The 27998-nt window shown below is 42.5% G+C and overlaps 5 protein-coding genes across 6 annotated transcripts; 4 read left to right on the forward strand and 1 right to left on the reverse strand.

Annotated features, from left to right (window-relative positions):
• On the forward strand, positions 1 to 12845 carry LOC122612657 (protein bicaudal D). The gene is made up of 8 exons (XM_043786407.1): positions 1 to 1115; positions 9153 to 9518; positions 9581 to 9718; positions 9805 to 10655; positions 10731 to 10948; positions 11003 to 11257; positions 11329 to 11503; positions 11828 to 12845. Exons 1-8 carry the CDS (start codon positions 882 to 884, stop codon positions 11943 to 11945), a joined length of 2355 nt encoding a protein of 784 aa, XP_043642342.1. The 5' UTR covers positions 1 to 881; the 3' UTR covers positions 11946 to 12845.
• LOC122612661 (myosin heavy chain) lies at positions 11884 to 27986 on the reverse strand. Of its 2 annotated transcripts, none has more exons than XM_043786410.1 (4): positions 27628 to 27986; positions 27355 to 27564; positions 26938 to 27227; positions 11884 to 12019 (listed from the first exon to the last, which is right to left on the reverse strand). In XM_043786410.1, exons 1-4 carry the CDS (start codon positions 27838 to 27840, stop codon positions 11995 to 11997), a joined length of 738 nt encoding a protein of 245 aa, XP_043642345.1. In that variant the 5' UTR covers positions 27841 to 27986; the 3' UTR covers positions 11884 to 11994. The 2 variants fall into 2 exon arrangements, with proteins under 2 accessions (XP_043642345.1, XP_043642344.1); XM_043786409.1 differs by lacking the exon at positions 11884 to 12019 and adding an exon at positions 15030 to 15362 and having other exon boundaries at positions 27628 to 27985.
• Positions 17199 to 18620, forward strand: LOC122612409 (phenoloxidase-activating factor 2-like). The gene is made up of 3 exons (XM_043786000.1): positions 17199 to 17474; positions 17537 to 17587; positions 17649 to 18620. The coding sequence occupies exons 1-3, from the start codon at positions 17199 to 17201 to the stop codon at positions 18618 to 18620; spliced, it is 1299 nt and encodes a 432-aa protein (XP_043641935.1).
• On the forward strand, positions 21012 to 23941 carry LOC122612415 (phenoloxidase-activating factor 2-like). The gene is made up of 2 exons (XM_043786015.1): positions 21012 to 21122; positions 23222 to 23941. Exons 1-2 carry the CDS (start codon positions 21012 to 21014, stop codon positions 23939 to 23941), a joined length of 831 nt encoding a protein of 276 aa, XP_043641950.1.
• LOC122612658 (phenoloxidase-activating factor 2) lies at positions 25231 to 26931 on the forward strand. The gene is made up of 2 exons (XM_043786408.1): positions 25231 to 25402; positions 25463 to 26931. The coding sequence occupies exons 1-2, from the start codon at positions 25232 to 25234 to the stop codon at positions 26708 to 26710; spliced, it is 1419 nt and encodes a 472-aa protein (XP_043642343.1). The 5' UTR covers position 25231; the 3' UTR covers positions 26711 to 26931.
• Positions 27987 to 27998: the final 12 nt, after the last annotated feature.

A 27998-nucleotide genomic window follows, 5' to 3' on the forward strand; every position in this document is an offset into this window, starting at 1 on the left:
TGCGGTCGCACTGAAATTCCGTCACAAACATTGCCAAGAATCGACGTGATTGCGGACAAAATTTTGTTTTTGCACTTGCTTGAAAATTTCGCCTCCATCGACGACCGGACGATTAAGACTAATATACCGCAGCCGTCTACGCCGCAATTGTGCAACGGATAACGAGAATACGTAAAGAGCAGCGAACGGCGAGCGAACGGGGAAAGCGCAGGGAAAATGGGAAAAACTCCCACTTCGCCAGCGAACGAAAGGAAAGGGGAAATTGTGTGATGTCATTTCGGCTGTTTCTTTTCGAGTTAATTGAAACAACTTGCTGCGCTGCGTTTCAGTTTCTGCTGCCAACTGTTTTATAAGCGCCAATGTGTGCGTGTGGCAGTGCGCTGGTGTGTGTGTGTGACGAACATATATAGTGCAGAATTATTTGCCGTTAAAAGCGCACGGTTAATTGGCCATTAAGCGCTGTTTAATTTACTAATTTAGCGCGGTGAGCGGAGAAGAGAGGAGAAAACCCACACAGATTCCATTCCACACACACACACACATTCGCATACACACGGAAAAGAGAAAAGGTGAAACGCACGCACACACACGCAAAAAGCACACCGCGAGTGGAGTTGTGTGAGTGCGGGGTTTCGATAAAAAAATTAACAAAAAAAAGCACTGAAATACAACAAAAACGTGCGGCATAAACAAATCGAGTTTATCGATTTCCCTCCAAAACATAAAATTGTATCGACAAGATTCCGCCCAGGATAGAAGCAATATCAGCAACAACGAGGAGAATCACCTGCCACGCCCGCGGGCAGCTGTACCGTCCACCACCAACACCACCACCACCCCCCTTCCCCGGCCACTAAGGATACCAGACATCCATCATCACCATGTCCAGCTCCAGCAACGCGGATAACGGCCCATCGCCGGGCCAGTCCGTGCAGGACCTGCAAATGGAGGTGGAGCGCCTCACGCGCGAACTGGACCAGGTGTCCTCCGCCAGCGCCCAGTCCGCCCAGTACGGACTGTCCCTGCTGGAGGAGAAGTCCGCCCTGCAGCACAAGTGCGAGGAGCTGGAGACGCTCTACGACAACACGCGCCACGAGCTGGACATCACACAGGAGGTGAGTTTGCTGCACGGATGGTAGAGGCCACAAACTCGCCATTTCTACACCTTTAATTCAATGCCTCGATGGGTTGTAGTGCCCCCCAATTCGCTCCACTGTTGCTAGGTTTTTTAATCTGTTTCCAAGCAGTCGGCGCTTATCGCCCAACTGGCCCACACTCGTACTCACACACCTTCGGGCACACACCTACATAGACAGGCAAACCTTTCCACAACGGCCATCAATTTGTCTTGCTGGCAAACTAACTCGCTCACCTGTTGGCCAGTTTGACTCTCTTCCAGCGACTCTGTCGCTCTATGCAGTGTGTTGTCTGGTCTAGCAGAAATAATTGAGATCCGCTCTCTGATCATGGAATCGGAAACTGGCCATATGGTCACGTGCTGTTCGTATACCCACACATACAGTGGAACCCCTTAGGGCGATGACTCAGTCTTAGGATTGAATGAACTATTCAAGTCCGTGCTTTAAGGTACAAACCTGATTTGAAAACGTTCAACCAGCAGCGATGTCGTGTGTTTCGCGGATCAAAAAATTAAGAAATTTTACAACTATAAAAACAACTAATTAGATTAGATTCTAAAAAAAGTATGATAAAGCTAGAAGGAAGAGTTTCCCACCCTTGAAGTATATATACATATTTACCATCTGTCTTAAAGCTGTCTTAATCAGTTAATTCGCATTTACCTGCTAGAATTATTTATTTAATAAATTTGGGTTTTTTCTTTCTTTAGCTTGCCTCCACTGATGTCGCTCAATTTGTCGGTCGTATAAACAAAACATTGTTTGGGCCCAAAACCCCCTCAGCTTTCAGTTGGCCTATTGCAACACGGCCAATCTACTCGTGGCATTTCATTTTGCACCTTTATTTAGTGCCCTATGCGCCTCATTTCCGCCTGCTCTCCCATCGCAGCGTTTTTACCACCCTTCCTTTCCAATTAGTCCTCGCCTTCGCCTGGCATTTCCTCTGGAATTTCCACAGGACGTGGATTCTTGGGCTCGAACTGCATTGCCAGACGGAAGGGAAAGTTGTGTCCTTTCCTCGGCAAAAATCAAAAGGGGAAGCAGTCCATAATCATTCTGCCGTCTATTATCATTTCGTGCTTTGGCTTTTTCCGACTGTTGTCCCAGGCTTCTTGTTGCTTTGTTTTGCTTGTTACCAAAGAAAACGTTGGTGTGAGCCCATTTTGTTGGAGAAAGATATATAAAGCAAGGGGTTGAATTCTTTTTAATCAATGCTTACAGTAAATACAACTGCTTAAATAAAGATCAGAACAAGAGCACACATATTTATTGTATTACGCAAATAAAAACAAGAGTGAACGCTGTAGTCGAGTTCCCCGACTATCTGATACCCTTTACTCAGCTAGTCGAAGTGCGAGGGAGAAATTTCAGCACTGACTGTTTTTGGCGGTTTGTGGACTTTAGAATGGGCGTGGCAATTCAAGAGAAAATTACAATACTAATAAAAAAATAACAAAAATATCAAAACATTTTTTAAAAATATGGCGGTTTTGGTAGGGTATTTGGTAGGCGTATCACATCTGATACATTTATTTTCTTTAGGTATGCTAATACAATAATACATGAAGTGCATATTCTTTTGGTATCCCCCAGTAGCTAGCAGTGCAGCTAAAGTTCCATAACCCAAGGGGCTGAAAGTTAGCTGAAATTAAAATCCGACGAGGGCGTTAACACCTGCACACACACAAACACACATAATCCAGCCGGCAACACCTTTTTAGCTTTTAACAAATGGACATATGTGCGTAATACGTATATTCATGCATTTCTATGCGCTCGGAACAAAAAGCCTGCCAATTAATTGTTGGACAGGTGGCGGTGCACTTGTACGAGGCTTGATAGTTTCCAGCTTGTTGGATTTGAACTCAACTGAACTTTTACGAGAACACAAAAAGAGTGCGAGGCCAAAAGAACCCTACACCCACTCACCCACGCACCCACACACACAACCATTTTAATGGATGCTTAAAAATTACAAAAAATGTGCGCAACGGCGACTAGCACGTCACTGCGGGCATTTTGTGTCCCCACAAACGGTGTAAGAAGGGGTGTGGTGGGGTGGGCTGGGGTTTGGCTTTGTGGAGACGGGGGACATATTTCCACTTGCAATCAAGATATCTGCCGTGGGCGACCCCAGCATGAAGTGACATAAATCAGTGGGGACGGCAGCGGTGGAGGGCAAAGTTTGCGTCTTCGGTTGGAAATTAGCTTACTGAAATTAACAGGCTATTTTCCAAAGAGCCCCAGGCGCGAAAAAGTTTCCCATCGACTGCGTTTTAATGCAATAGAATTTCGATTATTCGGAAGTCCGGCTGGAGGGCTAATTCCAATAAGGCTTGCTAGCTAAGATGGTTTATTACATATACATAGTTATGAGATTGACTGTAAAGCAATCGGGATACATTTTCCAAAGTCGAGTTATGAGTTGTGCTTCTTTAATTTATCGTAATTCTTAAATCAAAGTATATTCGTATAATATCAAATAATCTTATATGTTTGCATTGGGATTCCTTGATTTTGTTGCATTATTTGAAAACCCTTGAGCAGCTTATTTAACTCGTAAAATGCAAGTCATTCGGCCGATAAGTGCGATAAAGAAAGTGCTAATTTTCGTGCCTTCACTGTGACTGCAAATTGGCAACTGCAACTGCAACTGCAGGACCGCAATACAAATATTTACCCAGTTTCGGGACGTCGGGCGGCTGAAACTGTCAGCCGCATTTGGCAATTTATTCAGTTAGCTGAATCAGAGAGTTAGTGCCACAATGCAATGCGGATGCGGATGTGGATGTGGATGGGGCGGGAAAACACGTTGTTGTTCGGGCGATTGTAACTGCGGCAATTAAAAGGCTCCGAAACAAGGGCCATAAAACGAACGACGAACGCAGTGGAAACAACACATGTACGCCCCGTATATGGGCGATGTCCTGCTTGTGCCACATGTGAGTGGGTTTGGGTTTGAGTGCGGGTGCGGGTGGTGGCCATACATCATGGCTCACATCGCGCCACCACCAAGGACATCCCGTCGTCCGGTGGTCACATTCCAGAGTGCAGCGTAGTTTGGCATTCTGCGGCTGCCTGACTTTGCTACTTTCCGCCCCAAAAAGTTTTTAACACAAATTTAATAATTAATGACATTATTTGTCCAGGTTTTTGTTTGCGGCAGAGATCCCCCTGGACCGAGATTGGGGTGGAAATTTATAAAAGTTTTCTGAAAACTCTTAAAAATTTAATTTCACTTCTGAAGATTATTATAAATTTAATGCCAGAACAGCAAGTCGTTCGAAATGTTGAAAACAGAAGCAATGAACAGATTTACAAATGGTTTTTGCTTCACGATAATCAAAGCAGTTATCTAAATTATCCAACACTTTGCCAAATGCCTCCTTAATTTACGGTCCTCTGAGTCCTGCCAAATGCTTATCCCTTCCAAATCCAAGCTAGACAATAACAATTAGAATAGCACCAGCAACATCAAAGCCAGAGCTCAGAGCTGAGAGGAAACGGAGTGGGAATGAGCAGAAAAAATGTACAATGATTTGACACTGATGCTCTGTTCTTTTGGCGCAAATTGCAATTCTATGGCAATCAAACTGGCAGTCGGAGGAGCGGCAACTCCCGGAGAGGAGCAACTGCAACGGCCACAATGGCGGCCGGGGTCGTGGATGGGTTAAGAGGGCCGGCACTCGGGCTGGCAAGGGTTAAATGCGCCGCTTGAGCACTGACAAAACATGTTTCCGTCGCTGTCTGGCCTGACTGCAGGGAAATGAGTAGGAAAAAAGTGTTGTATTTCCCGCCAACTGAGGCCATCTCCGCCCGCTTTTCCGCAAAGGCTCCTCCTCCGCTTTTCCCCAATGAATTGCCAGCAATGAAAATGTAAATGTACACACAGACTTGTACTTTTCTGATGACGACGACGACGATGATGATGAGCGAAAATCTGGGCACGGATGCAAGGGTAAAACTGTTGTGACAATTGCAGTTTTCCAGCGCAGTATTCGCGTCCTGCTGCATAATGACGCTGCAATTTATTTGCGTAAACTTTTTGGCCCCAGCCAAAGGCCCTCTGGGGAATTGGAGCACTGCCAGATGCAATGAGCTCGCAAAAGGATGAACCGCCGCCATCAACACGTCCTGGAAAGCGCTGCGCCGACTATTGGCTCTTAAATGAGTTGAGCTTGAGTTATTTGTCCAGCATATACATACGTCCTTTATATTTGCACTGTATATGATGCAGCACAGGCACAGATACTCGCAGCAGGAGCAAATGGTTATTATTCCTTTTTATAGTTCCTCGTTCCTCCTTCAAGGATTTCCCATGGCCCGCTGCGTTCATTTCGCATTTCCTGATGCTGTTTGCAGCGCGTTATTACTCAGCCAGTGTAATTTTTTGTGGAATACTTCAGCCGGTTACCTCTGAATGCTGATTATTTTTTAATCAATATTAAGAATCTCAAAGTATCCCCTCAGGTCTTTTTACGTGCATTTCTTACCCATGCTATTAACTTGATGATATTTCTCTATTTAAATATTAAGTTTATTCGGTTCTTTGCTTTCTTTTTTTTTGGGTGGAGTATACAAACAGGAAAACGGTACAAAAGAATATTATTATCATGGAAACTTGTATATATTATGAATCAATTTCTACAGTACATTTTTAACATGATAAACTTTTTAAAGAATATCTGTGCCGTGCGGCGTTAAACCTCGTTTAAAAATCCAGTTTCATTGTTAGCGCACTCAAGGGTGCGGTTGCTTTTAACTAGATTTTCTTTGCATCCTGTTAGTGCGAAATTCAAAAGGGTATTCTCTTCAGCCTTCTTTGTTTTTCAACCCGAAAGACCAAAATATTCGGGCATTCCCATTTCGTTAAGAGCTTAATTTGAGTGCCATTGTGGCGGTAGCGAGGCTACAAAATTTCCGCAGCCTCAGCATTTGCACGCATACAGGTTTTCCCATTTTCCCGCCTGCAGTTTTCCGTCGTTTTTCCGGCCGCCGTTTCTTTTGTCGATTTAGGCGACATTTCAAATTCAGACCGAGTGTCAAGCTCGTGCATTGACATGATGGCCACAAATGCGCCGTTCTCACATTTTCCATTTCCTATTCTTTTTTGGGCACAGCCTCCAAAAGGGGTGCACTGCGAAAAAATAGGACAATTTTGAAAGTGGAAGTCATTTAGCGAAGGTTTTTACTTACTAAAATTATTTTTCCTTTGCAAATCTACTGTCACAATGAACCCATTTCATTTATTTTTCTTTAAGGAGGAGGAACCATATTATTGGTCTTATTTAGCAATGATTTTTAACGTTGAGCGCAGCTTTTTCCTCTGTGCACGCGGTTATTACTGCATTTGCAGGCTGTTTCGCATTTAAATTCGCCTGCGTTCCATGAGAGTGAAGCTGCCATTTAACGAAGTGGGCGTGGCATCGCCCTCGCTCGGCACAATCTGTTCAGTCATTCATGGCATACTTTATCAGCATTGGGGAGTACACAGCGGGAATCCAGCCCAAACCACCCACATTTGTGACCAGGAGGAAATTGTTATAGTCTCGCCCCTCGACGTCGTTGATGCTGTTGTTGCTTACTGTGTGTACTGTGGTTCTGCCACCTAAGTGCTCCCCCCCACAACACACACATTGCGCTCCGAAATCCAGCTCATCGGCGCCATAATGTGGGCAATCTGCTCTATTTTTAGTGCTCCCGACCAGGAGGAGTTTCATTGCAGTCATCCGGAGAACTGATGGCAACAGCTGCTTTTGCTGCTGCGGGGAGTCCATCCATATCTGCACATGCACAGGGAAACTTATCCGTGTTAATTGTTGGTAAAACCAAAGTGGGTTTTGTGACAACTGTAGAAACATGTATGATTTAAATGCATGGTTTGCAATTTCCAAAAAGTAATTCTTAATTTTTTTTATATCGCTGATTTTCTAACAGCCAAAGTATACAGTATTTGGTCTGCGTGTACATAGGCTATTTGGATAGTCCTCCATTATTCTAATCGAAACCACAACCACAGCTCCACTGTGCAGCTATCCACCAGATGCAAGGTGGGGCAGGGTGCCCAGGATGGGGGTTGGCCAAGAGGAGGGCAGGAGGAGCAGACCCGGTGTCTGGCCTATGCCAAGTGGCGTGCGGTTGCTCTGCTCTTGGCTGGCCTCTGTGAACTGTGTTAATATTTACGCAAGTTAATTAAAAATCTTTTCTAATTTGCATAAAGTTTATGCCGTCATTTGTTTGTGGCTTGTGCCCGATAGATGGCGTCACTGAACAAACTAGAGCACTGTAAGAAATTAAGCAGACGCTTATATCAATTTAATCGTTAGCAAAATCTTTAAAAGAACCAGTGAACGGGGCACATTGGAGATCATGAATATAAAGTAAAATGTTTGTTTTATTACAAAATTATTTGGTATTCCTACGATTCTTTGTTTTAGCACTTTGTCAATCACTCAACCTATAAACAAACTCGTGTTAATTTAAGTCGGATTATAACTGAATAGTTCAGATAAGAGATCCGAGAGACGCCGTCTCTAGTGTAGAGCCTTTGTTCCATTATAATCTCACACTGCCTCTTCCCGCCTCCCTCTAGCCCTTCTTGCCCGTCTCTTTCTAACTTAAGAGGCGCCTTGCAATTTAGTTGCATGAATGTGTGACAGCTTTAGGCAGCTGAAATTCCACCCGAGGCTTTGGACCCGCCTTGGCCTTTTGTTTGCTTTCTCTGGTAGTACAGCCCATCCGCTTCTCCGCTTCTACGCTTCCCAGTGGCCCCACTCCTCCTCCTCTTCGGATTACACTAATTAACGAAATGCACTTGGCTCAAAGTGGGTTGAATGCGGGGTTTTTTGGGTTTACTTTGTGGGCGTGTGATTGTCAAATTGAGATTGCAAAAACAAGAACGGCGACTGACGTCGCACGACGATAATTATATGGCTAGAAAAAGCTAGAACCGAAGGGAGGGAAGGGGTTATGGTGGGGAATGGAGGTGGGGAAGGGGAGATGGTAGCTTATGAAAGGGTTAAGGATGCGACGTGGAAACTGAGACTCGTTTGTTTGCCGCCTGCTAATTACACGGCATTTAAGAGAGTTACGCCAAAGGAAAGTTTTTCCCAGGACTGGATGCAGTTTCCGTTTGGCCAAATCCGTGAATCGTGGTCATTCCACTCGTGCCACTTGAGACCTTCGTTTGGGCACAGTTTTGATGATGATGATGCTGATGATGGTGGAACTTGCGAAGCACGTACTCCAAATGGACGCCATTCAAAATAAAATCCTCCGGACGAGTGGCGTCGTTAGGGGTTGAGATTTCAATTAAAGCCGCCGCAGGATTATGTACCCCACGAACCACTTCACTACGCCCGACTGTCCATATGGACAGGGTCTCCAGCGCCCAGTTAGGGGCTTGGTCCGGCCCCATAAACATCTGTATTCGTGTTTACCTCCGCTGGCTCTTAATCCTGGGTGTGTCCCTGGCCGCCGTTAACCTTTATGTGCTCTTGGGCGGTTATAACACGACCAACAGCGAGACAGTCGCAATTAACAAAATCCAATAATTGCGGGCTAACGCATCTCCTATTCCCAGTGGCGCATCTGGACTACTGGGATATCTAAACGAAGGATGAATAGTGACGTTCCGTAACCAAATATGAACGTTGGCCATGCAAACATTCCAATGCCGCAACCAAAAAAAAATATTTCATTCCATAATTGATAAGAAAATGTATTATAGTACTTTATTTTTATTACGCTAAAGACCGATAAATATTTTGGGGTATCTCTCAACTCAGATAGGGAATATAATTACACAGCGCAGTGAAATGTAGAATGCAGGCAGACTGGAGCGCTTCCCCAGTGGCCAACGCCCCCAAATTTCCACCCTTGTGTTGTGGGACATGCAAATGACTGCAATAAAATCGCCGGCATTGGGTGGGCAGGCAGGAAACTTTTATGATTACTTTGCTTTCCGCACAGTTACTCACAGAGACCCCCTTCCTGTATTTGTGATTTTTCCAGGCGCTGACCAAGTTTCAAACCTCGCAAAAAGTGACCAACAAGACGGGCATCGAGCAGGAGGACGCTCTGCTGAACGAGTCCGCAGCTAGAGAGACATCGCTCAACCTCCAAATCTTTGATCTGGAGAACGAGCTCAAACAACTGCGCCATGAGTTGGAAAGGGTTCGAAACGAGCGCGATAGGATGCTGCAGGAGAACTCGGACTTTGGCCGCGACAAGAGCGACAGCGAGGCGGATCGTCTGCGCCTCAAGTCCGAGCTGAAGGACCTTAAGTTCCGGGAGACGCGAATGCTCAGCGAATACTCGGAGCTGGAGGAGGAGAACATATCGCTGCAAAAGCAGGTCTCCAGCTTGCGCAGCTCACAGGTACAGACAGAATAGAAGAATTTGTTATAAATTTCTATTAACAATTTGTTTAAATTTCTCAGGTGGAGTTTGAAGGTGCCAAACACGAGATCCGTCGTCTCACCGAAGAAGTTGAGCTTTTGAACCAACAGGTCGACGAGCTCGCCAATCTTAAGAAGATTGCCGAGAAGCAAATGGAGGAAGCTCTAGAGGCCTTGCAGGTAAATATTGGCTCCTTTCAAGAACTCTTGTAAACATTTTACCAATTCTTAAAAAAAATATATAACTCGATTTGGCTATCTAATAGGGTGAACGTGAGGCGAAATATGCATTGAAGAAGGAACTGGATGGTCACTTGAACCGTGAGTCTATGTACCACATCAGCAACCTCGCCTACAGCATACGCAGCAACATGGAAGACAACGCCAGCAACAACTCGGACGGAGAGGAGGAAAATCTAGCTCTAAAGCGTCTGGAGGCTGATCTGAGCACCGAACTGAAATCTCCCGACGGCACCAAATGCGATCTGTTCTCGGAGATTCATCTAAACGAACTAAAGAAATTGGAGAAGCAGTTAGAAAGCATGGAGAGTGAGAAGACTCATCTGACGGCCAATTTAAGGGAAGCTCAGACGAGTCTTGACAAATCACAAAACGAGCTGCAGAACTTTATGTCTCGGCTGGCCCTTCTTGCAGCCCATGTCGATGCTCTAGTTCAGCTAAAGAAGCAAATCGATGTGAAGGAGCAGGGCAAGGAAGGTGACCAGAAGAAGGATGAACTGGAGCAGCAGCTGCGAGCGTTAATCTCGCAGTATGCCAACTGGTTTACGCTCTCCGCCAAGGAGATCGATGGCCTTAAGACTGACATTGCCGAACTTCAGAAGGGACTCAACTACACGGACGCCACCACAACGCTGCGCAACGAGGTGACCAACCTTAAGAACAAGCTTCTTGCCACGGAGCAAAAGTCACTGGACTTGCAGAGCGATGTTCAAACTCTTACGCACATCTCTCAAAACGCTGGCCAAAGTCTGGGCTCAGCTCGCAGTACTTTGGTGGCCTTAAGCGACGATCTGGCGCAGTTGTATCACCTAGTTTGCACAGTCAACGGAGAAACACCAACGCGTGTTCTGCTCGATCATAAGACCGATGACATGAGGTAATGTAAATGGTATCAAATCGTATCAATTTTTAATGTGACTTATTGTTGAACTCCTGTTCTTAACCATTTCAGTTTCGAGAACGATTCCTTGACTGCCATCCAGTCGCAATTCAAATCGGATGTCTTTATTGCCAAGCCCCAAATCGTCGAGGATCTGCAAGGCTTGGCGGATTCCGTGGAAATTAAGAAGTATGTGGATACAGTCAGCGATCAGATCAAGTATCTGAAGACGGCTGTTGAGCATACCATTGATTTGAATAAACACAAAATCCGCTCTGAGGGTGGCGATGGTATGTGGTTGCCTTAAAGCCATCGAAATTTCCATTAAATTAGTTATATTTCAGCTCTGGAGAAGGTCAACACAGAGGAGATGGAAGAACTGCAGGAGCAGATAGTCAAGTTGAAGAGCCTGCTGTCCGTGAAGCGCGAACAGATTGGAACTCTGCGCAACGTGCTCAAGTCAAACAAGCAAACCGCTGAGGTGGCCCTGACCAATCTCAAGTCGAAGTACGAGAACGAGAAGATCATTGTCAGCGATACCATGTCCAAGCTACGTAATGAGCTCAGGCTTCTTAAGGAGGATGCAGCCACTTTCTCAAGTAAGTATCTGAAAGATAGTTTTCTATGGGACATGATTCATATATACTTAAAATGATTCCCAATTGTTTAGGCCTGCGTGCCATGTTCGCCGCTCGATGCGAGGAGTACGTGACCCAGGTGGATGATCTCAACCGCCAGTTGGAAGCAGCAGAGGAGGAGAAAAAGACTCTAAACCAGCTGTTGCGCTTGGCTGTCCAGCAGAAGCTGGCACTCACTCAGCGACTCGAGGAGATGGAAATGGACCGGTGGGTGCACTTGGGTCGTTAAACGTCAGCTGCATCACCACTCGCAGTCACAAGCAAAAACACATTCATCCTTTTCTTGATTAGGGCTCCCAATATCCCTGTTTTCCCCCTGAAACTTCCTTAAGAACCCAGCAATTGGTAAGCCCCTGCAAGTGGCAGAAATTTTGTTGCATGCACGCCCGCCTGCTAACCTGCTGCTGGAATCCGCCTAACCTCATGAGAAACCGTTGTGCGCGATTAATATTTTAATTTGATTCAGCTTAATTGATTAAATGTATGTTTCCAATTAACAACTAACAAATATCCTGTATTCACTCCCAACAGCGAAATGCGTCACGTCCGTCGGCCGATGCCCGCCCAGCGTGGCACGAGCGGCAAGTCCTCCTTCAGCACGAGGCCTTCGAGCAGGAATCCAGCAAGCAGTAACGCCAACCCATTCTAACATAAGATCAGCGTGCAGCGTAAACTTCTGGCTTTGGTTTATACTTTGCTTAAGTTGTAAAATCGTTGGAGTTCCTGCGGAATAGAGAGATTCCCAAAATCACATGATATATTGCAAACGTATCCGAGAACGAAGCTATATCCCAGCTCTATCCAACTACTATAACTATGTTTGTATTGTACTTGTATTTATTGAAAGTTTAGTTAGACGAAAGTTTTGTGTTAGGCAAGGGAGAAACAAACGGTTATTAACGGTTAGTTACTTAAACGTCCAATTAATTTAATTAAAAAACGAAAACGTTAAGGAAGATTAAATAATAACGTAACGCATTGTATTTTTCTATACACAAATGGCGTGCTTGTCATGAAGACGTCTGATTGGTTTGATCTGAGTTTTGTTAACTTTCGCGATGATTTTTTGATTTTTGTTAACAACGCTGTGCGCAAGCGAATAAATTGACAAACTAAAATGATACATAAGGTATTGACATTGACAACTGAAAGATGCATTAATTGGCCAGCCCGATAACCTAAAGTATTTTTCCAAGGTCCAGTTGAAGCTAAGTGGCCAACAAAGGTGTACGTAAAAATCGAGAGATGAGATTTTTGCTCGAAATGTATATTAGCCATGGCTTGCAGCCATTGAACCTAGAGTAGCACCAGGCTACGTCTCAAAGACGATTCTGAATGATGATGAAGATTTTTGTATTTATTGAGCGGCATTTGGTCGCCATGAAATGAAAAAATTGTAGGAAATTAATTATAATTTGCAATTGAGAAAAACTAAGTTTTTGTGGCTTATTTAGTTATATTAATTGCAAACAAAACGTATGATTTGTGCATTATTATTTAATACAATTAATAAATTGCAAACAACAAAACTAAGCAAGTAAACACTTTAGTTTCTTTTTATTTTTATATTTTAAGGGCGGATTCCCGTCCCCAAATAATTGTTTAAGCGTTGATTCAAAAGATCAATGCCCAAATCAATGCCCAAAAGTTTGGAAAAAAGGAGGATGTTCTCCTGTTCATAATGGACGGGAAGTTTTTTTTTATTTAACTTTAAAATCTTAAACCTTTATTTTTGCTTAAGTCAAACATCGTTGAAATAATGATATCTTTAATTCAGAAATAAATAACTATGACGATTACCAGCAGCTTAACCAACATAAAAATAGCAAGAATAGCGTTAAAGTTTAAAGAATATTATTATAGTAGCTAATTGAACATAAAAGGTAGAGTTATCAGTCAGAGCACTTTCTGTAGTGTTTTTAAATTAATCCACCCCAAAAAAGCCTAAGACCTACAAACCTGGTTGCTTCTTTTTGGGTTCTCGATGTTTTCGTTGTCAATCGGAAAAGATCGATATTCTACATGAAATTTATATATACAAGATCGTATATTGTGTAAATTACCGAGCCATTAAATTGAATTTATATTTAAATAAACACAGAGACACACATACTGATACACACAACGTCCATTCATGCATTCACATATTAACTCTTTGGAGTTGCCTATACAAATTATGCAACGTGCCAGAACAGTGAGGAGAAGGCCTCTAATTAATTGTAAATATATTTATATACAGATTGAAGTCAGTAGATATTTCGAATGAGAAACAAGCGAAAAAAACAAATTGCATACATATTTCAAATGATTTTATTGTAATTTTTACCGTCCCTTTTTGCGAACAAATACAAAATACAAAGTCTATTTACGCAACTCACTGAACCAATAACGAACGAATGAAACAACTCACTTTAAGTTTCGTGTCCAAGCAAAAGTCCGAGATCACATTCAACTCATACATCGATCCAGCAAGCCAAAGTATTGATAGCCAATATGCGTACTACATAAATCATAAAATAAACTCGAGACTAGAGTACTTCAATTAGAGATTATTGATAGCCAGAAACGAAGTGGCAGCAAAGCAAATAGTTTTCTATTTCCCGAACGAAAGATTAAGAAGGATTGTAATAGTGAAGCAATTGAATTTAAGATTTGAAAGATATTTAATGTAAGTTTTATGATAAAATGCCGGCAAACTGCAATAACTTTGCATGTGGTAACTGTGGACATATGAAAAATGCAACCGAGTGTGCAAGGGATAGACCAGAAATAAATATAAATTATACAAAATACTCATTGCAAAATATGTGAAAATAAACAAACTAGCAAATATGAGTTTAGATTCTTTTCAATATTATTTTTGTTACACTCTTAATTCCTTTCATATATCAAATCAAACAAAAACTCCTGTTATACAGGTAAAAAACAGGAGAGAACGCTATTGTCGAGGCACCCGACTATCTGATACCCGTTACTCAGCTAGTGGAAGTAAGAAGACGGCATTTCAGCAGTTTTTTGCGGCTTGCGGGCGTTTGAGTGGGCGTGGCCAAAAGCTTTTTGGCAAATCGTAAGAAATTTACAATACTATCCAGTTTATATATGTACATATTTCAGCTCGTATAATTCTGCTCTATATTTGATAGGTCCTTTAGTCTGAACTTTAAGAACTGAGATTTGGTCGCAGCACAAGTTTGATTTAAAATGTTAACAGGTCAACTAAACGCTCACAAGGGTCCATATTACTGAAGCCCGATTGATTTTTGTTTAGCTTATTATCAATATTAATCTATGTTCCAAAAATTGTTTAAGTCAAACTGTAAGAAACCTATGGTAGAAACCAGATATCTAATAGTCGTGGTCCTCCACTATAGAGTACTCAATTTGTAATAGCCATTTCTATACCAACTCTATTTTGGCCCACAAATTACAAAACTCTATAAAGACGGTAGAGACTTCGTCTTGAACAATTTTGCCGATTGCGTTCTCTCTTGTTTCTATCTGGTTTCCTTCAGTTGCAGCCAGTTAATGCTCCAAGACCTAATTGCAATGACTACAGTCTATTAGCAAGTTGTTCGTCAAATACTACAGCCATCCTAAAGTTAACCATTTCATGGTACTGAAAATAACTATAAACAATTAGAACAATTGCAGCTTAAGCAACCCAAACGAATCCAGCGTAACCAAAGCAGTGTTCGCGCAACCCTTCCCCAAAATAATTCCTGATTCCTGGGGATTCCATTCATTTGGTAATTTTCGGAGTATATTTTTATAGAAAGTCAACTTGCTTTATTTTCGATGATGATTGACGGGCATTCCGGGCATCAGATACAAACAGAACAAATACATCACGTTGAAGGTACATCGTCGAAGTTTAATCCACGTTTGGCTTCCTTGAAAAGAGGCAATCATATGTTCTTGGAGACGTTTGAGACTTTGACGACTACTGGAATCCCCGAGGACGCTGAAGAAGCTGGTGCGAGATTGGTTGATCTCCTGGCGCAACTCTGTGATTTCGTTTGACATTTGTTGAGCGCTTTCACGCAATTGATCCAATTCTCCAGTTCGACTTAAGTACGAAAGTAAATAAGAATAGATTAATCATAAATAATATGCGAACCCCATTATGTATACATATTTATGAAAATGTTTCTTTCAGTTTCTTAAATTGTACATACATATGTATGTACATATGGATGTGTTGCTCACTACTTTGTGACGTTAATAAAAAAATGTATTCTGTTGTTTTAATGACGATTTAGTAAGATTTCGGGTGAACATTATTATCACTCCGAGCCCATAAAAAACAAGAAACATTGCCAGAATCATACCGAAATCTGTTCGAAATCTTTCTGAAATACGGCATACTGCCCCCATATTCATCCGTTCTCACCTCAAAAACAATCGCTATCCTTGAAGCAATTGAACTTATAAAAAACCGAAAATCATTATCTGTTCCGAGTCCCTATCAGCAATAGACTCAATCAAAAACTCAAATAACAGCAGCTTATACCCAAACAGAATCAGATCACTTTTAATACAACACGCTCCAAAAATTATAACAAGAGAGAATGCTATTGTCGAATTCCCCGACTATCTGATAACCTTAACTCAGCCAGTGAAAGTGCGAAGAAGAAATTTAAACACTTAGTTAGAGTGGGCGTGGCAAAAAGTTTTTTGGCAAATCAATAGAAATATACAAGACTAATAAAAAAATATCAGAGCATTATTCAACTACGACACAAAAAAATAACCTACCAAAACTACCTAATCCCAAATTCTATACCAAAATGTCCGTTTTGCCAAGGTGATATTTCAATAAGCCATAAACTTCACTCATGCCCATCTATCCTACAAACCAAGCAAGGCATACTTAACAACAATAACCCTCTAAACCTACTAAGCAAGCCCGACCCAGATAACATACAAAAAATCCTACTTGTTCTCAAAAAAACAGAATTATACCATAAATTCTAAAAATAAGACAAATATACATTACAGACACAACAATTACTTAGCCAATTACCCAATATGATTAAGATTAGGATACAATGAAATTCTTAACCAATATAGCAATAGGGCCTGCAGCCAGCGCTATAATAAAAAAGTTAGGTTAGTTCATGTTCAATAGCCGAGTCGATCTGGCCATGTCCGTCTGTCCGTATGAATAGTTCGTATAGTTCTCAGGAACTATAGAAGCTAGAGAGAGGAGATATTAAGCAAACAGTTTCCAGAGACATAGACGAAGCGCAAGTTTGTCGATTCATGTTGCCACGCCCACTCTAACGCCCAAAAGCCGCCTAAAACTGGCACGCCCACACTTTTGAGAAATGTTTTGATATTTTTTCATTTTATGATTAGTCCTGTGAATTTCTATCGATTTGCAGAAAACTCTTTTGGCCACGCCCCCAAACCGCCTTTTTCACATTTTTGTTAGTTTTGTAATTTTCTCTCGATTTGCCAAACATCTTTTGCCGCGCCCACTCTAACGCCCACAAACCGCCAAAGACGGTCAGTGTTCAAATTTCTCCTTTGCACTTTCGCCAGCTGAGTAACGGGTTTCAGATAGTCGGGGAACTCGACTATAGCGTTATCGTATTCCAAGCGTTTTAAAAAAAGCGAGATAAGGTGTACAAAACCATTGGAAGTCCCCTGTGCGCCTCAGTCTATTGAATCATCCCGAGCAAGCATGGGATCGATCGTTGCTACAGCAGCCATTCTTTTAGTCTGCGTCCTTTTGAGCGAAGCCTGCAAGTATTGTGTTCCCGCGGAGGAGTGTTCAGACCCGAAGAATATAAATGTGTGCAAAAACAATGAAGTCTATTGTGACGTTACCATAGAGGTGCAAATATTTTAATGAGATGCGCTGTGCGCAGATTAAGTCTTAATATTTGATTATTAGCAGATGATTCAAAGCGCAGAAGAAGCGCATGGACAACCGGATTCTAAGTCTGAAGAGGAGGAAGTACCCATTACGTATTTGCCACTACAAGCATCGGACCCAATTGCTCACCAGAACAATATTCCCACGAAAGCTGACATACCTATTACTGCAGTGGTCCCAACTGCCCCCCGGAACAATGTTCCCACAGGAAACTGTGTTCCCATAAACCAGTGCTTAATCCGGAAAAATCGAAGTGTGTGCCAAAACAATCAAGTCTGCTGTGACGTTATCAAAGAGGTTAATATATTTTGATAAGACGCCTGGGCGCAGATTTCGGTTTAATATTTGATTATTCGCAGAATCCTAATAGCTTAGTAGAAACGCATGGGCAACCAGGTCCTGACCCTACAGTAAGTTGTTTTAAATATACTTCTGGACTTGTTATAGTTGAACTTTTTTAACTTTTTCCAGTCATCATCCTCGGAAGACGAGGGAGTATCCATTACCTATACGCCACCCAAAGCATCGGACGAAATTCCCTTAAAAGCTGGCATACCCATTACGTATTTTCCACGCAAAGTATCGGTCCCAACTCCCCAACACAATACTTCCAAAGAAGCTGGCATACCCATTACGTATTGGCCAACCAAAGCAAGCACCCAAAACGATGTTTCAATGGAAGCATTGCCTAAAACAAATGATGATGGAGACGATAAGCAGCCAAAGCCTGGTCCATTTCCCTGGGTGGTAGCCATCATTTACAAAGGAGTTTACTTGGCGGGCGGATCCCTTATTCACCCAAAAGTGGTCCTAACAGCAGCTCACATCACACTGAGCATGGTCGCTAACGAAACTGTGGTTAGGGCCGGCGAGTTTGACATGAACTCCACAAATGAACCCTTTCAGCATGAGGAGCGCAATGTGGAGAGGATTGTGAGACATGAAGGATTCGTTTATGGGACAGGTGCCAATAACTTGGCGCTTATTTTCGTAAAAACGATGTTCGGGTTAAAGGACCACATTGGAATTATAGCGCTGCCAAACCCACAAACGTCGTTCGAGGGACGTCGCTGCACGGTAGTCGGTTGGGAAAAGGAGAGCTCCCAGGAACGACACTTTGGGGGAATCATGAGGCAAGTTGAGTTACCCATGGTGGACAGGGCGACATGTGAGGATCAGTTAAAAAAAGCCAACATGGGTAGAGACTTTCAACTTGCTCAGAGCCTGATTTGCGCTGGAGGTGAACGGGACCGGGATATCTGCTTTGGCAGTGGAGGTTCTGGATTGTTCTGCCCCCTCGGAGGAGAGAATCCACATGCCTACGTACAGGCTGGGATCGTAGTCTGGGGCATCGATTGTGGGTCAAAGGACATCCCAGGAACATATACAAATGTGGCAATGTTCAGAAGTTGGGTTGATCAAATGCTGATATACTGGATATGACCAGTTCATTATTAATATACAAAATAAATAAATTTTTGCTTTTGATTAATTAAATTGATTATAAACAAAAGAGAACGCTAAAGTCGAGTTTCCCGACTATCAGATATCCGAGTGGGCGTGGCAAACAAATTTTTGTCATATTGTGTGGAAGTTTTGGGCGGTTTGTGGGCGTGGCAACATGGGTCTACGTCTATGGCTTTAAAGTCTGCATGCCTAATCTCAACTTTCTAACTTTTATAGTTCCGGAGATCGCTATGTTCGGATACTTTATATGTTCGGAAACGCCCAATACTTTTCAACGAATCTAGCATACACTTTTTACTCTACGAGTAACGGGTATAAAAACAAGAGAGAACGCTATAGTCGAGTTCCCCGACTATCTGATACCCGTTACTCAGCTAGTGAAAGTGCGAAGGAGTCTTCAGCACCGACAGTTTTTGGCGGTTTGTGGGCGCTAGAGTGGGCGTGGCAAAAAATTTTTTGCAAATCGATAGAAATTTACAAGACTAATACAAAAATGAAAAAATATCAAAACATTTTTCAAAAGTGTGGGCGTGGGAGTTTTGGGCGGTTTGTGGGCGTTAGAGTGGGCGTGGCAACATGAATCGAAAAACTTGCGCTGCGTCTATGTCTCAGGAGTCAGTATGCTTAATCTCAACTTTCTACCTTTTGTAGTTCTTGAGATCTCGACGTTCATACGGACAGACAGACGGACAGACGGACGGACAGACGGACGGACGGACGGACATGGCCAGATCGACTCGGCTATTGATCCTGATCAAGAATATATTATATGGTCGGAAACGCTTCCTTTTGCCTGTTACAGACTTTTCAACGAATCTAGTATACCCTTTTAATCTACGAGTAACGGGTATAAATATCAGAGCATTATTCAACTAGGACACAAAAAAATAACCCACCAAAACTACCTAAGCCCAAAAATTTTATACCAAAATGTCCGTTTTGCCAAGGTGATATTTCAATAAGCCATAAACTTCACTCATGCCCATCTATCCTACAAACCAAGCAAGGCATACTTAACAACAATAACCCTCTAAACCTACTAAGCAAGCCCGACCCAGATAACATACAAAAAATCCTACTTGTTCTCCAAAAAAACAGAATTATACCATAAATTCTAAAAATAAGACAAATATACATTACAGACACAACAATTACTTAGCCAATTACCCAATATGATTAAGATTAGGATACAATGAAATTCTTAACCAATATAGCAATAGGGCCTGCAGCCAGCGCTATAATAAAAAAGTTAGGTTAGTTCATGTTCAATAGCCGAGTCGATCTGGCCATGTCCGTCTGTCCGTATGAATAGTTCGTATAGTTCTTAGGAACTATAGAAGCTAGAGAGAGGAGATATTAAGCAAACAGTTTCCAGAGACATAGACGAAGCGCAAGTTTGTCGATTCATGTTGCCACGCCCACTCTAACGCCCAAAAGCCGCCTAAAACTGGCACGCCCACACTTTTGAGAAATGTTTTGATATTTTTTCATTTTATGATTAGTCCTGTGAATTTCTATCGATTTGCAGAAAACTCTTTTGGCCACGCCCCCAAACCGCCTTTTTTCACATTTTTGTTAGTTTTGTAATTATACCCGTTACTCGTAGAGTAAAAGGGTATACTAGATTCGTTGAAAAGTATGTAACAGGCAGAAGGAAGCGTTTTCGACCATATAAAGTATATATATTCTTGATCAGGATCAATAGCCGAGTCGATCTGACCATGTCCGTCTGTCTGTCCGTTTGTCTGTCCGTCTGTCTGTCCGTCCGTATGAACGTCGAGATCTCAGGAACTATAAAAGCTAGAAAGTTGAGAATAAGCATACAGACTCCAGAGACATAGACGCAGCGCAAGTTTGTCGATTCATGTTGCCACGCCCACCCTAACGCCCACAAACCGCCCAAAACTGCCACGCCCATACTTTTGAAAAATGTTGTGAAATTTTTTCACATTGTTGTTTGTCTTGTAAATATAACTCTATATACCAAAAATCTTTTTGCCACGCCCACTCTAACGCCCACAAACCGCCAAAAACGGTCAGTGTTGTAATTTCCCTTCGCACTTTTACCAGCTGAGTAACGGGTATCAGATAGTCGGGGAACCCGACTATAGCGTTCTATCTTGTTTTCTCTCGATTTGCCAAACATCTTTTGCCGCGCCCACTCTAACGCCCACAAACCGCCAAAGACGGTCAGTGTTCAAATTTCTTCTTTGCACTTTCGCCAGCTGAGTAACGGGTATCAGATAGTCGGGGAACTCGACTATAGCGTTATCGTATTCCAAGCGTTTTAAAAGAACCGAGATAAGGTGTACAAAACCATTGGAAGTCCCCTGTGCGCCTCAGTCTATTGAATCATCCCGAGCAAGCATGGGATCGATCGTTGCTACAGCAGCCATTCTTTTAGTCTGCGTCCTTTTGAGCGAAGCCTGCAAGTATTGTGTTCCCGCGGAGGAGTGTTCAGACCCGAAGAATATAAATGTGTGCAAAAACAATGAAGTCTATTGTGACGTTACCATAGAGGTGCAAATATTTTAATGAGATGCGCTGTGCGCAGATTAAGTCTTAATATTTGATTATTAGCAGATGATTCAAAGCGCAGAAGGAGCGCATGGACAACCGGATTCTAAGTCTGAAGAGGAGGAAGTACCCATTACGTATTTGCCACTACAAGCATCGGACCCAGTTGCTCACCAGAACAATATTCCCACGAAAAAAGACATACCTATTACTGCAGTGGTCCCAACTGCCCCCCGGAACAATGTTCCCACAGGAAACTGTGTTCCCATAAACCAGTGCTTAATCCGGAAAAATCTAAGTGTGTGCCAATACAATCAAGTCTGCTGTGACGTTATCAATGAGGTTAATATATTTTGATAAGACGCCTTGGCGCAGATTTCGGTTAAATATTTGATTATTCGCAGAATCCTAATAGCTTAGTAGAAACGCATGGGCAACCAGGTCCTGAGCCTACAGTAAGTTGTTAGCGTGGCAGTTTTTGGCGGTTTGTGGGCGTTAGAGTGGGCGTGGCAACATGAATCGACAGTACAGTAAGTTGTTATACCCGTTACTCGTAGAGTAAAAGGGTATACTAGATTCGTTGAAAAGTATGTAACAGGCAGAAGGAAGCGTTTCCGACCATATAAAGTATATATATTCTTGATCAGGATCAGTAGCCGAGTCGATTTGGCCATGTCCGTCTGTCCGTCCGTTTGTCCGTCCGTCTGTCCGTCCGTATGAACGTCGAGATCTCAGGAACTACAAAAGCTAGAAAGTTGAGATTAAGCATACAGACTCCAGGGACATAGACGCAACGCAAGTTTGTCGATTCATGTTGCCACGCCCACTCTAACGCCCACAAACCGCCCAAAACTGCCACGTCCACACTTTTAAGAAATGTTTTGATATTTTTTCATTTTATGATTAGTCTTGTAAATTTCTATCGTTTTGCAAAAAAACTTTTTGCCACGCCCTCTCTAACGCCCACAAACCGCCCAAAGCTGCCACGCCCACACTTTTGTAAAATGTTTTGTTATATTTTCATTTTTGTATTAGTCTTGTAAATTTCTATCGTTTTGCAAAAAAACTTTTTGCCACGCCCTCTCTAACGCCCACAAACCGCCCAAAGCTGCCACGCCCACACTTTTGAAAAATGTTTTGATTTATTATACCCGTTACTCGTAGAGTAAAAGGGTATACTAGATTCGTTGAAAAGTATGTAACAGGCAGAAGGAAGCGTTTCCGACCATATAAAGTATATATATTCTTGATCAGGATCAGTAGCCGAGTCGATCTGGCCATGTCCGTCTGTCCGTCCGTCTGTCCGTCTGTCCGTCCGTCTGTCCGTCCGTCTGTCCGTCCGTATGAACTTCGAGATCTCAGGGACTACAAAAGCTAGAAAGTTGAGATTAAGCATACGGACTCCAGGGACATAGACGCAGCGCAAGTTTGTCGATTCATGTTGCCACGCCCACTCTAACGCCCACAAACCGCCCAAAACTGCCACGTCCACACTTTTGAAAAATGTTTCGATATTTTTTCATTTTTGTATTAGTCTTGTAAATTTCTAACGATTTACCAAAAAACTTTTTGCCACGCCCTCTCTGACGCCCACAAACCGCCCAAAGCTGCCACGCCCACACTTTTTAAAAATGTTTTGATATTTTTTCATTTTTGTATTAGTCTTCTAAATTTCTATCGATTTGCCAAAAAACTTTTTGCCACGCCCACTCTAACGCCCACAAACCGCCAAAAACTGTCAGTGCTGAAGACTCCTTCGCACTTTCACTAGCTGAGTAACGGGTATCAGATAGTCGGGGAACTCGACTATAGCGTTCTCTCTTGTTTTCATTTTTGTATTAGTCTTGTAAATTTCTATCGTTTTGCCAAAAAACTTTTTGCCACGCCCACTCGAACGCCCACAAAACCGGCAAAAACTGTATGTGCTGAAGACTCTCCTTCGCACTTCGAATAGCTGAGTAACGGGTATCAGATAGTCGGGGAACTCGACTATAGCGTTCTCTCTTGTTTTAAATTTACTTCTGGACTTGTTATAGTTGAACTTTTTTAACTTTTTCTAGTCATCATCCCAATTTCCCTGGGTGGTAGCCATCATTTACAAAGGAGTTTACTGGGCGGGCGGATCCCTTATTCACCCAAAAGTGGTCCTAACAGCAGCTCACATCACACTGAGCATGGTCGCTAACAAAACTGTGGTTTGGGCCGGCGAGTTTGACATGAACTCCACAAATGAACCCTTTCAGCATGAGGAGCGCAATGTGGAGAGGATTGTGAGACATGAAGGATTCGTTTATGGGACAGGTGCCAATAACTTGGCGCTTATTTTCGTAAAAACGATGTTCGGGTTAAAGGACCACATTGGAATTATAGCGCTGCCAAACCCACAAACGTCGTTCGAGGGACGTCGCTGCACGGTAGTCGGTTGGGAAAAGGAGAGCTCCCAGGAACGACACTTTGGGGGAATCATGAGGCAAGTTGAGTTACCCATGGTGGACAGGGCGACATGTGAGGATCAGTTAAAAAAAGCCAACATGGGTAGAGACTTTCAACTTGCTCAGAGCCTGATTTGCGCTGGAGGTGAACGGGACCGGGATATCTGCTTTGGCAGTGGAGGTTCTGGATTGTTCTGCCCCCTCGGAGGAGAGAATCCACATGCCTACGTACAGGCTGGGATCGTAGTCTGGGGCATCGATTGTGGGTCAAAGGACATCCCAGGAACATATACAAATGTGGCAATGTTCAGAAGTTGGGTTGATCAAATGCTGATATACTGGATATGACCAGTTCATTATTAATATACAAAATGAATAAATTTTTGCTTTTGATTAATTAAATTGATTATAAACAAAAGAGAACGCTACAGTCGAGTTTCCCAACTATCAGATATCCGAGTGGGCGTGGCAAACAAATTTTTGTCATTTTGTGTGGAAGTTTTGGGCGGTCTGTGGGCGTGGCAACATGGGTCTACGTCTATGGCTTTAAAGTCTGCATGCCTAATCTCAACTTTCTAACTTTTATAGTTCCGGAGATCGCTATGTTCGGATACTTTATATGTTCGGAAACGCCCAAAACTTTTCAACGAATCTAGTATACACTTTTTACTCTACGAGTAACGGGTATAAAAATTATATTATACCCCTTATCTTAGTCGCGGCACTCGACCATATCGTTCTCGCTCGATGTTTTTATAAACCTTGAAGTATTTAATGAAAAAAATTAAAATAAATAGTAAATAAATACAATATAAATATTGTATATATAAATATATATATACATATAATATAAATATATAAATATATATAAATAAATAAATAATGAGTCCACATTAACAGATCGATTGGCAGTGGCGTCCCAAATCCCGAAATAAAAACCAAAAAAGAAATGGGCATTTCCCTCAGCGATAAGGAATGCACCCTAAGCTTATTTATATACATGTGTACATATTTCAGATTATTATTTCTTTTTATATATTTGTATTTTTTCCACTTATTGTTATAAACAAAGGCTGGTTTGATATAATGCAGTTTTATCATGTTTTATACCCGTTAAACGCACAGTAAAAGGGTATACTAGATAAGTTGAAAAGAATGTTACAGCTAGAAGGAAGCGTATCAGATCCTATAAAGTATATGGGAATATAAACCTTATAAGAATCACTAGCCGAATCAATCTGGCCATGTGCGTACGTCTGTCCGTATGAACGGTGTGATCGGGGGACCTACACAAGTTTCCAGATTTTACATTTTAAATGTTTTGATACTTTTTAATAATATTTGTTTGGCATGTCAATTTTTATTGATATGACCCCTCTAACGTCCACAAACCGCTAAAAACTGTCACAATTTTGAATATTGTTATTTTATACTTTTATTGAGTATTTTAATCGATATTTAAAAAGAATTTGGAAATTTCTCGGGAATCTGAAAGTCAAGGGACTTGACTTACAGTTCTCTCTCGTTTCTTTGGAAAAAAGCACATAATGATCTTTGACGGCTGATAAGCCTCAGCAATCAGCATATAAATATAATGAAACCCACAGCCTGCCGTTCACTCCATTTTCTGGCGCAAACATGAGGCATTGCTGGGCAATCGCAGATCTTCTCTTAGCAAGCGTCCTTATGGGCAATGCCTGTAGGCATTTCTGCGTTCCTCAAAACCTTTGTTTGTATGAGGCACCAATTTTTGATTACCGCTCAAGTAATTGCGGATTTAATCATGTTTGTTGTGAAATTTTACGAGAGGTAAGCTAATAAAATGTTTTTCTTTAAGATTAATTGTGAACAACTATTGACTATTTGCAGAATTTTTATGAGGAGAAAAAGCCTGATAGGCCGCCGCTTTCAATTAAACCAAATGGCCCCGAAGATAATGAGGCAGGAGCAAATAGAAAACATAAACCACCATCGACTACACGCGGACCCGCCGAGAATAGACCAAATACTAACACCGGAAACTCATTTGACCAAGGAGAACCCCGGAAGCAAGTGGAAAATCGCTCAAGTGCTAGCACGGGAAACAACCTTTTCCCAGGTGGACAAGAACCACAAAGAATAGTGAAGCACTACGGTGGGCATCCAACAACCACTGTTAAGCCCCCGACGCAAGTGGAAAACCCCAGTGCTAGCTCGGGAAACAACCTTTTCCCAGGTGGACAAACACCAGGAACCAACACAAATCTTCCAGATGCGCCACAAGGAATATTAAACAACTACTACTTTCCAACCAACGTTGGAAATCTACAGCCATTGTCAGCAGATTGCGGCATGAGCAACCCAAATGGCTTGCAATTTACAGGAGTCACCTGGGATCAAGCACGACCAGCACAGTATCCCTGGGCTGTAGCTCTTTTCCACAAAGGAAAGTACTTGGCTGGCGGATCTCTGATTACACCAGATGTCGTTCTAACAGTAGCTCACAGGTTGGTATCAGTCAAAAACAGCCTTTTGGTCAGGGCCGGCGACTGGGACTTGAAATCCGATCAAGAGTCATTTGTGTCTGAGCAGCGCGAAGTGGTAAAGGTAGCGATCCATGAAGGATTTATTTTCTCAACAGGTGCCAACAACGTGGCGCTTCTCTTCCTAAAATCGCCCTTCCAACTAAGTGACCACATTAGAACTATCTGCTTACCTGCACCAAGTAAATCGTTTGAAGGACGGCGTTGCACGGTGGCCGGTTGGGGAAAAATGAAATTCGAGGATCAAACATATTCGAGCGTTCTGAAGAAGGTTGAGGTGCCCATGATAAACCGAACCGTCTGCGAAAACCAATTGAGGACAACCAGGAGGTTCCCCGTAAACTATCAGCTCCCGGAGAACCTCATTTGCGCCGGAGGAGAGTTCGGCCGCGATGCCTGCACCGGGGATGGAGGATCGGCCCTGTTCTGTGAAAAGGGAGAGGAAAACTCTGGTATCTACGAGCAGGCTGGTATAGTAAACTTTGGCATTGGGTGCTCCCAGGAAAACATCCCGGCAATATATACTGAGGTGTCCCAGTTCATTTATTGGATTCGAGAGAAGTTACTGTCTTTTGATTATAGGAGTATTCATTGATTCAATGAATAATATAAGCTCTTTAAAGCTGTTACACAAATTATATTTGTAAAACCTCAGTGACTTTATAAGCTTCTTTATACAAAATGGGATGTACAACAAGACAAATAAACTCTTTTACTTCTTTGTTAGTTGAATATACATACAACTAGGCAGAAATAGTGGATGTGTCGATAAGACATCAATTATTAGAACAACGTAATCGCAATGAGCAATAATAATCTTACTCTTTGATGTCACGCAGTTTCTCCTCCAGCAAAACCATTCTCCTTCTCAGAATATGAATGCACTCCTTCTTTTCATCCAGTTTATGCTGGTACCATTCCCTCACCTGGCGGTACTTGGCATCTCTGCTCTCCGCCAGCACCACTTCCTGGATGAGCTGCTCCTTTTCCTCCTGCAGTTTCCGCCTGATACGCTGCTCCGAGATCAGTTGCTTTTGCAGGTAGGATTGTTCCATGTAGGCGGTGGAGAGCAGTCGTTTTGTTTTGTCAGACATCTTCTGCAGCTCATCGTACTGTAAAAGGAATATTTGTATGAATATTATATAATAATATACACACATCTTATTAAATTGTAGGAAATAAGGACCGCACAAAATAAAGTGATACTTCCTTGTTGTGTTATGGATTAATCCAACTAACCTCCTGAGAGCGCTGGTCCAAATCGGTTTGTAATCGAATTTTCTCCGTTGTAAGGTCACGGACGGAGTTCACGAGGGATTCGCAGGAGGACTTAACTTGGTCAATGCTCATCGTTGATTGCTTCAGCTTGATTTGAAGTTCCCTGTTCCTCTTTTCCTCCACTCGCACCAAAGTGCCATATACGTGCAGTTGATTTTTGGTCTTCATGGACTGGAAAGTGGTAAAATTATCCTATAGCTACCATACAAAATTGATAAAACCGCCAATACTAACGTTATCCTGAAGGCGATGCACCTTCTCTTGGAGTTCACGAACCTCCTTTCGCCGTTGGCGCCACGAGTGCAACATTACCATGGTGAATACCTTCAGGCTGGCAACCGTTTTCCTGTGGTTGCACAGTTGCGGTGTGGATACCATCATCCGTTGCTGATCCTCTGATTCTTCTGCTATTGGCCAAGAGCTACTGTAAGCACCCTGCCTATCCATTAATTCAGTTGTGTATTAAAGTGGTAAAAAAACTTAAATTTTCCCGTATAGCGTTTGCGTATGCTATAGCAAACTAAAAAATATACAAAGATTGGCCTTACATTCCCTACTGAATATTTGGCAATTTAGAAAGAAAAGACTGGAAATATCATGAAGTT

This window comes from Drosophila teissieri, chromosome 2R (genome assembly GCF_016746235.2).
Source record: "Drosophila teissieri strain GT53w chromosome 2R, Prin_Dtei_1.1, whole genome shotgun sequence".
NCBI classification, from domain to species: domain Eukaryota; kingdom Metazoa; phylum Arthropoda; class Insecta; order Diptera; family Drosophilidae; genus Drosophila; species Drosophila teissieri.

Bases quoted from the DNA above. Each gene is read 5' to 3' on its own strand.
- LOC122612657 (XM_043786407.1), top strand. From the start codon at position 882: ATGTCCAGCTCCAGCAACGCGGATAACGGCCCATCGCCGGGCCAGTCC. The intron at 10,949-11,002 runs GTATGTGGTTGC...GTTATATTTCAG, and splicing joins CCGCTCTGAGGGTGGCGATG to CTCTGGAGAAGGTCAACACA. The intron at 11,258-11,328 runs GTAAGTATCTGA...CCAATTGTTTAG, and splicing joins GGATGCAGCCACTTTCTCAA to GCCTGCGTGCCATGTTCGCC.
- LOC122612409 (XM_043786000.1), top strand. From the start codon at position 17,199: ATGATTCAAAGCGCAGAAGAAGCGCATGGACAACCGGATTCTAAGTCT. The intron at 17,475-17,536 runs GTTAATATATTT...GATTATTCGCAG, and splicing joins GCTGTGACGTTATCAAAGAG to AATCCTAATAGCTTAGTAGA. The intron at 17,588-17,648 runs GTAAGTTGTTTT...AACTTTTTCCAG, and splicing joins AACCAGGTCCTGACCCTACA to TCATCATCCTCGGAAGACGA.
- LOC122612415 (XM_043786015.1), top strand. From the start codon at position 21,012: ATGGGATCGATCGTTGCTACAGCAGCCATTCTTTTAGTCTGCGTCCTT. The intron at 21,123-23,221 runs GTGTGCAAAAAC...AACTTTTTCTAG, and splicing joins CAGACCCGAAGAATATAAAT to TCATCATCCCAATTTCCCTG.
- LOC122612658 (XM_043786408.1), top strand. From the start codon at position 25,232: ATGAGGCATTGCTGGGCAATCGCAGATCTTCTCTTAGCAAGCGTCCTT. The intron at 25,403-25,462 runs GTAAGCTAATAA...GACTATTTGCAG, and splicing joins GTTGTGAAATTTTACGAGAG to AATTTTTATGAGGAGAAAAA.
- LOC122612661 (XM_043786409.1), bottom strand. From the start codon at position 27,840: ATGGATAGGCAGGGTGCTTACAGTAGCTCTTGGCCAATAGCAGAAGAA. The intron at 27,565-27,627 runs GTTAGTATTGGC...ACCACTTTCCAG, and splicing joins TGCATCGCCTTCAGGATAAC to TCCATGAAGACCAAAAATCA. The intron at 27,228-27,354 runs GTTAGTTGGATT...TTCCTTTTACAG, and splicing joins TGGACCAGCGCTCTCAGGAG to TACGATGAGCTGCAGAAGAT.